General features: G+C 35.0%; 3 protein-coding genes across 3 annotated transcripts; 1 reads left to right on the forward strand and 2 right to left on the reverse strand.

Moving 5' to 3' along the window:
• The first annotated feature begins 1,666 nt into the window (after positions 1-1,666).
• LOC127107279 (formin-like protein 3) lies at positions 1,667-6,903 on the forward strand. The gene is made up of 6 exons (XM_051044573.1): positions 1,667-2,346; positions 3,236-4,040; positions 4,189-4,660; positions 4,957-5,153; positions 5,512-5,747; positions 5,861-6,903. Exons 1-6 carry the CDS (start codon positions 2,203-2,205, stop codon positions 6,752-6,754), a joined length of 2,748 nt encoding a protein of 915 aa, XP_050900530.1. The 5' UTR covers positions 1,667-2,202; the 3' UTR covers positions 6,755-6,903.
• Positions 6,904-9,334: 2,431 nt separating this feature from the next.
• Positions 9,335-10,514, reverse strand: LOC127106953 (protein VASCULATURE COMPLEXITY AND CONNECTIVITY). Its single transcript, XM_051044247.1, has 3 exons — positions 10,180-10,514; positions 9,790-9,995; positions 9,335-9,659 (listed from the first exon to the last, which is right to left on the reverse strand). Exons 1-3 carry the CDS (start codon positions 10,276-10,278, stop codon positions 9,482-9,484), a joined length of 483 nt encoding a protein of 160 aa, XP_050900204.1. The 5' UTR covers positions 10,279-10,514; the 3' UTR covers positions 9,335-9,481.
• Positions 10,515-10,748: 234 nt separating this feature from the next.
• LOC127106952 (protein VASCULATURE COMPLEXITY AND CONNECTIVITY) lies at positions 10,749-11,983 on the reverse strand. Its single transcript, XM_051044246.1, has 3 exons — positions 11,577-11,983; positions 11,272-11,477; positions 10,749-11,060 (listed from the first exon to the last, which is right to left on the reverse strand). Exons 1-3 carry the CDS (start codon positions 11,673-11,675, stop codon positions 10,883-10,885), a joined length of 483 nt encoding a protein of 160 aa, XP_050900203.1. The 5' UTR covers positions 11,676-11,983; the 3' UTR covers positions 10,749-10,882.
• Between the last annotated feature and the right edge of the window lie 283 nt (positions 11,984-12,266).

Here is a 12,266-nt window from a genome sequence, read left to right on the forward strand (position 1 = left end):
TTCACAAGATCAATTCTGTAATAGTTACATAACTTTTGCATGGTATTATTTTTAACATTGTTACGAGTATTTTCACTTTAAATGAAGCTAATCATGACAACAAATGCAAATGATATGAAAAATTACAATAAAGAATATTGTAAATCTCTTGGAACTACGTACCATGTAGCTTTAACAATATTGACTAAAAGAATATTAAAAATACATACAGTTTTGGTATATGCAACACAATTATGTGCGGGTAGTGCTCCTAGGAAACCTTCAATGGTGTCTTATAGGTATTCAAACTTACACTAATTGGTTGAACTTATTGTAACAACAAACCGGAACAACGTCTCAGAAACTTATAATTGTAGGGCCAGAGGTGTAATTGGTCTCTTCAACAATTTTCTTCTGCATTGTGGAAGATGAAGCAAGTGTATGCATCTTGGTGTCATCAATCACCTGAACGCAGAAATGCTTGTTGGATCGAAAGACAAACAGTCTTGACCTTTCAGTTATTCCTTCAACCTAAAATATCAAAAATGATTCAAAAGTAGAAAATATTATTCAAAGGAAGTTTTATGGTATTGATTTGTTTTACCTGCAACGTCGAAACCGAGTCTTTCCAACCTCCGAGAATGCAAGAACTGAAGAAAGATTCAAGTTTACCTACAAAGTTTCCCCTCTCAATAGACTCATTCATTTAGAGGAGCTTAGCAGCACAAAGTGAAAGGAAAGAATTATGAGCACCGGTGTTGATTGAAACTCCATAACAGAATTTAGCACATAGTTCAAAAGCTTATGTTTCATCATTGAGGGGTTGTTATTGAGTGTCAGGGAAGAGGAGAAAAGAGGAAGGAATAGATTTAGATGGTGGTGTTGCTTATGTTATCACATATAAATCCATTGTTGTTGTTGAGTGTGGGGGAAAAAGAAGAAGAGAAAATATTTTTCGATAATTATTTAAAGGTAAATAAAAAAATTCATGTCAACATCCTTAGTGCCACCTCACCAACGTTAATGCCAAATATGTATTTTTAGGACAAAATCTTTAAAAAAGGACAACATTGTAGACCTTAGGTAACTTAAAGGATTGACTTGTAGCAACAAAAAAAAATTAAAGTGTCAACATATTACAATTAAATAATTTAAAGGATCCTGGTATAATTTTACCAAAAAATTATTATTATGCGGTAACATTTCCAATGTCATTTGACATTTATTTATTCATTATTATATTTTAAACCACAAACTAAATAACAATTAAAGTTTCATATTGCATGTTTTATATTCTTGTGCACAATGTCCCTATTAAATTATAAAAATGATATTAACTTAAACCCATTTTTATAATGATTCACCCTTATAGTTATAAAAAAAAATATATATATTAGTTAGATTCGTCGAATTCGATTTTGACGGATACAAAATAATCATCTGAACTCAAATGAAATAATTTTATACTATTTAAATTAAACAATTGGATCAAGCCAACATCCCACCTGACCCAATTCATTTGCACAAGAAAAACATAGGGTGGTCGATTATAATTTGGTTGTTCAAATTTGTCCACTCTCAGTATAAACACATGTTTTGGGGGTATAATAGCAAAATAAGTTTTAAAGACATGACATCACAGGTGTCCCACATTGTCCTCCCCACGTCCCTTTTAGATTTTACTTTTCAATGCATCGTTGTTTTTCTCTCTCCTCTGAAGCTCCCTCTCATCGACACCCAGCACATCATACAAACTTTCGTATCATCCGTTTCTCAACGACACAACATACAGACTTTCGTATCATCTGTTTCTCAACGACACAAATTATTGCGTTGCTTTTTCAAATTAATAAACAAACATTAAACCCTCAACCTTAAGATTCAATTCAACCCTTGTTTTGTTTTTACTACACCTTTGCATGAATTGATTCATTCTCTTCACGTAACGTTCGTGGTGGCGTTACATTTGTATTATCATACATTATTCTAAATCTCTCCCTATTCATTATTCATAATTGTAACAGCATTGTTACAGAGAGAATTGTGTTTCTAAGATCCCGTGGAATTTTCAACATTCGTGGGATTTTGGAAAAATTTAGTGATTTGTGAAGTTTTGATATAATTATTTGGAACGTAAAGGGTTTTCCAGAATTGGAAGGAATTTAAAAGTTCAATGAGACATGAACAAGGAATTATTGGGTTGTGTTGGTGAATTTAGAAGCAATGGAATTGACAAGAACCGGTTGTGCGGTTATTTATGTCATTCTCCTTTGTGCTTTGGCTCATGGGAGTTCAGAGGGGAAAGAAGATGACCTATATACAGATGCTCCTGTTTCCTCACCTTTCCTCAATATTCATGGAAAACAGGTACTTATATATATGAAGCACATACAATAGAACAACAAGTTGACACAAAATGAATAAATTAATGTCATGTTTCAGAGGTGTCAGTGTTACATTAACATATACATCAGAGTTTTTTCTTTTATACTAATACTTGTGATATTTTTATGTTTGGTTTTCCTAGTTTTTGCCTATCTGACTGCTGCCAGCCATGTCTGGTTGATAATTCATGTGTGCTTTCTCTGCTCTATAAATCTTAAAAGAATATTGAACTCACTCAAATGTACTTCACACATGTTGTGTAACTCCTAGGATGTATTATTAATTAAAATGATGGTAGTGACCATTTTAGGTTTGTTTTTGAGAGGGTTCAAACTCCGTCATTCGAGCCTAATAGGTCAAACTCTTATCACACAGTTGACACCCGATAAACATGTGATGCCTATGTAGAAAATATCCATTTCTATAACAAATCCAAGGACTTGAATTTTGTTAATTTTTCTTTAAATTAGAATGTCTATTGTCTATGTTGTTAATGATTGATTAAAACCAATAAACATGCCTCTCCTATTATTTCAATTTCAGGATGAATCATGACAGTAGAAGTAGTATAAAATTTTAAGCTAAATTACACACGTCTTTATGACTTATATACATTGCTCGTGGAGTGTTGCACCAATACTTTATATTAAAGGTGTCTCATGTTTGTGTTTGTCACCTCACCGACATGACACACATTTGCAATTACATACAATCACTTTTGTTTTTTCCAATTATTACTGCTCTGTCTATATGTGAGTATTGATGTCTCTGTCCGTGTCTATATCAGTGCTTTTTGTGGAATCACGGAACATATATGTTAAACGTTTTGAAATATATTGTAAAGTACTATTCTCTCATTTGGTTGATACAGGCGAAGAATGTGTGGAAACATTGCAGGAAAGAATTGACAGAGAAGAACAATGATGTTAAAGGCATCAACTTGCATCCATTGGAAGGAAGCAGTGACATCCATAAGAAAAAAAAAGTTTTGGATTGCATAAGAACAAGTGCTACTCCTCCAGCACCTATTTCTAAATCAAGAGCGTCTTCAAGATTCTTGCTAACAAAACATTCTAGATCAACCTTGGCTTTAAAAATCGATTATCATCATCTTCATCATAATCTTCTTCTTCATCATCATCATCATCATCATCATCATCGTCATCGAACAAATTCAATCGCAGAAACACCACTTGATCATATATCACCATTGTCACCATTGTCACCAAGGTCTAGTGCTAATAGTCCATCCCCCGAGCATTCATTGGTAGCGCCAATTCGTCTTTCAACACCAACAATTTCTTCAACACCGTCACCTACTCCTGTTCCTGTTCCTAATCCTAGTACTACTCCTGTTCCTGTTCCTAGTACTACTCCTGTTCCTGTTCCTAGTACTGGAATCCCGTATTTACCACTCCCTCCAGATAATTTGGCACCGTTACCACCGTCTCCGAGACAATATGCTCCTCCATCTCATATAGCAAGTGTTCCGATAACTTCGCCGCCTTCATTTAAACATGATGAGGAAAAGAAAAAAGCAATTATTTTAGCTGCATCTGTATCAGGAATCGTAGTCTTGATAGGATTGTCGCTGTGCTATCGCGAGGCCAAAACCGGTAAAGTGGAGAGAGAGGACAACCATTTGCTCATATTAACCTCAAATGATTATTCTGGAGGTATGCTTATATATATTCATGCAAATTTTGTCGACATAGTATATATATATCATGACTAAACTTACAAACTGGTTCTTGAAATTGTAAGTAGGTGTATATTTAGAGAGCTTATAACTCGAGCCACATATTTTACTTGTTATTACTTCAGGTCCCCAGATGATTGTTCGTTTAGGAGATACTAATACAGAAGAAACTGGTGTTATTATTAACAAAGGAAAGAGTTCATCTAGTGGAAGAAAGTGGTCCATGAAGGGCCGAGATGATAACAATATCACACTGGCTGAAACATCAACGTCAGAAGATGTGGGACAAGTAACATCAACTTCTTCTAGAATACCAGCCCCTCCGCCTCCTGGCCCACCGCCACCTCCTCCTCCACAGCCACCCGTGCTTGCTCCTCGTCCTCCACCGCCTCCAAAATCCAGCCATCCACCACCTGCTCCTCCCCCCAAACCAATGGCTGGTAAAAACATAGGTATACCTCTTGGACCGCTAAAACAAGGAAGTTCTACTGAAGGTGATGCTCCAAAGCCTAAACTAAAGCCGTTCTTTTGGGACAAGGTTAATGCAAAACCTGATCAATCAATGGTGTGGCATGAGATCAATGCAGGGTCATTTGTGTAAGAACACTAACTCTTCTCAAATATCAAATTTTCATTCGCACACAAACATGTTTGGATTTATTTGTTCGAGCTTATCTCCTGGCATAAGCACTTGCAAAATTGTTTGAAAATCGTATGAAAACAGCTTATGAACATGTCTATAAGCTGTTTTTCATGTCATTTCCACAATCTCTCAAGAATAGCTTATCTATAGACACTTACATGATAATCTCTTATGATATAAGCGCTTAATTTAGCTATTTATCCAAAAAAGGCTCAATAAGATTGCAATGACCTTTATGACTACTTAACAGGTTCAATGAAGAAATGATGGAGTCTTTATTTGGTTGCGCCAACCAGAATAAAAATGATCGTAGAAAAGATTCACCTTCTGTAGATACTTCAGTACATTATATTCAGATTATTGACCCTAAGAAAGCACAGAATTTATCAATTCTGTTACGTGCTCTGAATGTTACAACAGAAGAAGTCGTCGATGCACTAAACGAAGGTACCGTGATAATAATATATATGATATACTTTCACTATGATCACTGTTTCATGAATGTCTGAGGTTTAGGACTCACATATTGGACTTAGATTCATAAAAAAGTTCCCCTGGTTTTAAATTGTCGTCGCGGTTACACTGATCCTTAAATTGCAGTAAAATCCGGATAAATGCAGACAATGTAGCCGTGATTGCAGTTGCGGAGACCTCAAAAAATCATATTGCAGCTGCAATTTCGGTTGCTGACTCTAATTTAGAACTATGCTCTGATCCTAAAGCAACAAGTTTTGCTTGCTTTCTCAATTATAGCATTGAAAAACATTAAAAAAACAACTCATTAGAGTATTATTGATTGAATCAGGTAACGAGATTCCTGTGGAGCTCATCCAAACAATGTTGAAAATGGCACCTACACAAGAAGAGGAACTGAAACTTAGGTTATTCTCTGGAGAACTATCTCAACTAGGTCCAGCTGAGAGGTTTCTAAAAGTACTGGTTGACATTCCATTTGCTTTCAAACGTCTCGAAGCTCTCATGTTCATGTTGATTCTTCGAGAAGAGTCCTCAAGCATCAAGGATTCCTTTGCAACACTAGAGGTAATCACTCAAACTCCTACAAATGTATTTTAAATCTTGATGGTTGTACTCTCATGCTAACTATTTTGAAGGATTTTGATTTTAATTATACTATTGCATTTTATGAATGGCAGGTTGCTTGCGATAAACTGAGAAAAAGCAGGTTATTCTTAAAACTACTAGAAGCAGTACTCAAAACGGGAAACCGAATGAACGATGGTACATATCGCGGTGGAGCTCAAGCATTTAGGCTCGACACACTTTTAAAACTCTCGGACGTAAAAGGGACAGATGGAAAAACAACACTATTACACTTTGTGGTTCAAGAAATTATACGTTCGGAAGGAATAAGAGCAGTAAGAACGGAAAGAGCAAGCAGAAGCCTTTCAAGCGTAGCAACGGCGGATGCAGATTACGAAAACGAAGAATCAGAAGAGCACTATCGTAGCCTTGGACTTCAAGTAGTTTCAAGCTTGAACAATGAACTTGAAGATGTTAGAAAAGCAGCACTAATAGACGGTGATGCATTGAGTAACGCGGTTTCGAAAATCGGTCAATCGTTGGTTAAGAGCCGGGACTTTTTGAACACTGATCTTAAGAATTTGGAAGAAGAGAGTGAGTTTCAAATCTGTTTAGAGAGGTTTATGGATCATGCGAAAGGAGAGGTGACGTTGCTTGTTGAAGAAGAGAAGAGGATAATGGGGTTGGTTAAGAGTACAGCAGATTACTTTCATGGGAATTCAGGGAAAGATGAAGGGCTGCGTTTGTTTTTGATCGTGCGCGATTTTTTGATAATATTGGATAAGGTTTGCAAGGAAGTGAAAGAAGCTACATTGAAGTCTTTGAAGGCTTCCAATAAGAAAGAGACTCCGTCACCGGCAGTGTCAGTTCCGTCTTCTCCGGATGCACGCCAACGGTCTCAGTTGCCGCAGGGGCAGTCTTCTGATGTACATAGGCGATTGTTTCCGGCTATTGCAGGGCGAAGAGTGGATTATTCTAGCTCAGATGACGACGAAGATGGTAATTAGAAGGATGAGTTTAAGGGATGATGATGGTGAGAGTTTTATGTGACTGCTAAGCAAAAGTTAACGAATAGAGAAGCTTAGCATGATAATGAATTTACTGTGTGATATAAATTGCCTCTGATTTCTGAATTTAAGGAAATATACTAATGTGTATATCTTTTTTACCATGATCTGTATAGTGATACTGATCAATGTTAGTTCTAAAATATACTTATTGTGGTGTTCCTCATTAAATAATAGACTTGAGTACTATTGTGGAGACCCAATCCAAGCGACATCCTAACCGATGTAAAATATAATAACACTTTTCAAAGCAATTTGTGATAACATATCTCACACGAACGAGCGTTTATCAAGCCTTAAGAAATGACCCTTTTCACTCCTCATCATTCACTAATTCCTAACCATTACCATCATATATCCCCTTATCCCATGCATAAATCTAGGAGATACATAAGGAAATCTCATTGTTAGTCTTATACAAAATCAGAAGTCTCTAACAAGATTTATGTGTAGACGGTATCATCACAATGATGAGAGGGGAAACTCTACGATCTCCTTAGGAGTAATAGAGGCAGGCGCCGTGGGAGCAACTCTCTGGTACCAAGGTGTTACTAATACAACATATCTTCCTCTTTCGAAAGATCTATGACCAAATCAGCTTCCCCGACTCAACGTATTCACACAAAAAATTGTTCCATTCTAAGATCCTTATAGAAGCCACTACCACTTAAGTTATACGATGGAATTTTATTCTCAGTACAAGAATTATGAAAGTCTTCTGAGCATATATGTTTGGATTTGTGGTGAAAAAAATTAATTCTAAATGAATTGATTCCGTAAAATTAATTTTGGTTAAAAGTTAGTTAAATATAAAGTGGTTTGTTTTTGGATAACATTATGCAAAGGAAACTAGAAATGGATGTTTAACCTTCACGAAGGAACCCAAAATGATGAAACACGAAAAACTATTATTTTGGACGGTGGTTTCGATATCCTTTACGGCGACACGGGATGAACCTGCGTGGTTAGTACTTCAACACCAAAATCAATTCAAGATTCAAGATGATTAGAGTGAAATTGGAGATCAGAGTGTGTACCTTCTCATATCATATTAACTATTTTTATGTGTTGGGTCGAATAAAGTGGTGGGCTTGAGACATATTTGTCGTAGTTGTTTGGGCCCTTTGGGTGATCCATAACACATTCCAAAATCAATTATACACCTCTAGGACAGCTTTGCATCTTCCAAAAACTAAACCAAACATACACTAAGTGCATGTTGATGGATCATCACGAGGGGGAAGCATCACATTTGATCAAACACACCTAAAGATCAAAGATTCATCCAAACAAGTGAGAGAGACATCATATATTTTCCCAAAACTTTAAGGTGATAAGTATGAGTCCTCTTACTTATAAAATGCATATTTTTCCAAAACCTTAAGGTGATAGATGTATGAGTCATGTTACTTATAAATTGCTCAATCTCCATTTTTCTAAGAAATGTGGGACTTAGAATTCACACTCGTTTCTCAACATAACTCACACTTGTTTCTCAATAATCTTCTCTTCAAGTGTGAATCCATCCACTACGGTCCCCTCAAGTGGAAGTTTTTTCATCCCCATGCTTGTAGCGCCATTGAGGGACACCCTTATCTCTTCATGGGCACTTCAACGGAACAGGTCGCATAACCACCATGTCATAAAGACTTTCAACACAAGGAGTCCGTCCCTTACTCGAACTATCGACTCTGATACCATTGATGGGTCATTATGAGGGGGAAGCATCACATTGGATCAAACACTCACATAAAGGTTAAAGACTCACCCAAACAAGTGAGAGAGACACCACATATTCAACCTTCACTTTTTTAAATAATATAAGACTTAGAACTCACATTTGTTTATCAATATAACTTATACTTATTTCTTAACACACATTTGGGATTGACTTTTACCAGCTCCAAAAGCATTTATGGGCCACTTCAACCTGGAATTTTTTTTTATTTGTTTGAGTTTTTCTCCAAAATCAATTCTCCTCCTCCAAAAGAAATTCTTTTTGAAGCTACAATTCATAATTTTTGAGGTTTGTAAAAATCAATCCTACATTTAATTTGTTATAACTTTTTTTAATTTTTCTTATTTCCCTTCCTTAATTTTCATCAATTATTTCTTCTCTTTTTGCTTTGTATCGAAATTTATTATCATTTGCTTTGTATCGAAATTTATTATCATTTTTGTAATTGTACATTCAAAATCAATTTTGTTAAAAACTATCCTAACAACATTAAAAGATAACAATTAATTCTATATTATTGTATTAAGACATAAATCAATTTCATTATATTTATATAATTGATTCTGGTTAAAGGTGAATTGAAGATAAAATGATTTATGTTTAAATATATTTATATAAAAACGAGTAGAACAACAAACTTTTAGGTAAAACTCAGGTTTAAATTTAAAAACTACAAGTAAAATCAATTATAGAGACATAATCAATTCAACATAATGGATTCAATTTTAAAGAAACTAAACACCTAAAAATTATTCCAAAAATTAAATAAAAAATACACTGACTAAACATCTCAAAATACTCTTCCAAATATTAAATCAAAAGATACCCTAAAGATATTACACAGCAACATATAAAAAAGCCACCTTCCAAAAGCACTATTATAGGAATAACTGAGTGACTTCCAGATGTTACTATTATGTTACAAAATACTAATCCACGAAGGAAGTGGCAGAAATGTAATATATAACACATAATAAACCATGAACAAAACATAAAATCCCACCAATGGACAGAAAGTGATGGTGTGAGAAACCACAAGAACTATGTGTCCTGTTATTTGACATAAACCCTATCACTAACATGGACAATCCAACAGCCACCACCAACCTGATCAACATCACAATCAAAAGGAGAAAATAAAAAGGGTTAGATATTTAGAGAATGATCCTTTTGTAATAATAAAAATTAATATAATCACAAGTAAATTTCAACAGCGAAGTACTAATAAAAAAAATACCAGGTTAGAATAAGGCAAGCCACAGAGAGTTGCCTATTGAAGGAAGCTTTCTGAGATTCTTGTCGAGAACAACCACAATTACAACGACCTAACAAATTGGCTATAACATGAGATAGTCCCAAAAGCACCGCTGCACTCAATCCTAACATGTAGGCATCATGGCTTGTCTTTCTGCACTCAAATATCCACAAGTTCAAATGCTTAACCTGTTTTCTTAAACACAAAATAAGTACTATATAGAGTTTAACATAGATTAATTTCATAATGCACATAATACATATTTCTTCTTGCAACAACAGATTTCTTCTTAATTATAAAATAACAAGTAAGATCCAACATTTGTTATTTCAAAAAAAAAAAAAACAAGAAATCCATATACAGTAGACATACCTTGTTTTGTGCAATTTCAGCCTCCAAACCAAGAATCCCAGCTGCTACATCCATGATTACAATTAGGAGACAAACAAATATGCCAGCTACTCTAGCCATTTTCTTTGTTCTGGTTGTTTCAAGAACATAAAACTAAAAATACAGGTCTCCAATAATTAAAATGATATTTTGTGGTGAGATGGAGAGGTCTTGTGTGGTAGAGGTTGGGTGGTCACTGTGGCAGTGACATGTGGTGGTGGTTGGTTGGAGAAGATCAATCAGAGGAGGAAGAAGAGTTTGAAAAATGATTTGATGAAGTGAATCTATTATGAAATCTGTGAGCTCAACTATTTGTTACACTTGTTAATCTTTAAAATTTATAGGAATTTTATTGTTGTCCAGCCTAAGGCAATAGTAATCAGATTTTGCTCTCTTTCTTAGAAACATGATTAGATATCTACTTGAACAAAAATGCTAAAAAGACATTCAAAATTAGCTTTAGATTTAAAAATATGTTGCAACTATAGAAACCTCTGAGACTTTTAAGTATATGTCTTAAAGGTTCACCCAAGAAGGTCTAGAAATCCGTATATGATGAACATCTAATATGATTGAATCCTTTTCTCATTACAACAAGTAAGAAACTCTTCTAAACATACTCCAAAAGCACTAATACAAGAATAACTAAGTGACTTCTAGATGTTATTATAATGTTACAAAAATGCTAATCCGTAGAGGCAGTTGCAGAAATGTAATATATAACACAGAATAAACCATGGACAAAACAGGATATCCCCCCAATGGACAGAAAGTGATGGTGTGACAAACCACAAGAACCATCTGCCCTGTTGTTTGACATGGACCCTATCACCAACATTGATAATCCAGCTGCCGCCGCCACCCTGATCAAAAACACAATCAAAAGGAGAATAGATAAATAGTTCTATCATTTCATCCCGATATTAAAATATTGGGTGTTCCAAAACCATCTTTGAGGCCGTGGAAGACGGACTAATGCACACGGCCAAAATTTGTCATGATTAAACCTTAGTTAAGTAATGTCTCATAAAAAGTTTGTCGCGTGCTGCGTAAATGCATAGATATATGAAGTACCAGGTTAAAATAAGGCAAATGACAGAGAGTTGCTTATTGGAGGAAGCTTTCTCAAATTCTTGTTGAGAACAAACACAATTACAGCCACCTAACAAGTTGGCTATAACATGAGAAAGTCCCAAAAGCACTGCTGCACCCAACCCCAGCATGAAAGCATCATGACTTGGCTCTCTACATTCAAATATCCACACCTTCAAATGCTTAACCTGTTTTTGTTAAAAATAATACTACTCACATTGCAGTTTAACATAGAATATTTCACAATGAGAACAAGAATAAAAATAGTTGGCTTCAAGCATGCATACCTTGTTTTGTGCTGTTTCAGCTTCGAAGCCAAGAATCCCAGCTGCTACATCCATGATAACAATGAGGAGACAAACAAAAATGCCTCCTACTCTAGCCATTTTCTTTAGGTTCTAGCTGGTTTAACTTGTTAGTACCGAAGTTCTGAGATTAGAAAGAGTGGGATTGTGTTGGTAAAAGATAATAATGGGACTTCACAACACAAGTGGGTAAAAGGTTCTTTTGTCCAAACTATGCAAAATTTGTATTTGCTTTATTGTCTACTTTTGCTTCTTTTTCTTCATTCTTAGATTCCTGTGTCAGTAAAGCAAGGTAGAAACCAGCTCATATTATCAACCTCTTAACGTGAATGGTGGAAGGTTTGGTTCTTTGACTTTTAGGTTGTATCTTTTTTGGTTATGTCACTGATAACCAGCAGGTTTGAATTTATAATATTATATTGTTAAAAATTCACAACAATAAGTTAATTATTCATGAAATATTGTGCACATAATAAGCTCAATTAATTTATGGATTTTGCTAATTAAAAAATAGATTTTTGAAATTGTAACCTAACCCAAATACTACTAGTATTGTTAAAGCTCAATTGCATGACAACTGAGGGACATTACGTTGAATCAACTGAGGGACATTATGTTGAAAGTGCTTAAAGTTAGATATTAGGTCGTTCTTGTCTCTTTGTAGTCCAAGAC

Source organism: Lathyrus oleraceus, chromosome 7, assembly GCF_024323335.1.
Source record: "Lathyrus oleraceus cultivar Zhongwan6 chromosome 7, CAAS_Psat_ZW6_1.0, whole genome shotgun sequence".
Lineage (NCBI taxonomy): Eukaryota > Viridiplantae > Streptophyta > Magnoliopsida > Fabales > Fabaceae > Lathyrus > Lathyrus oleraceus.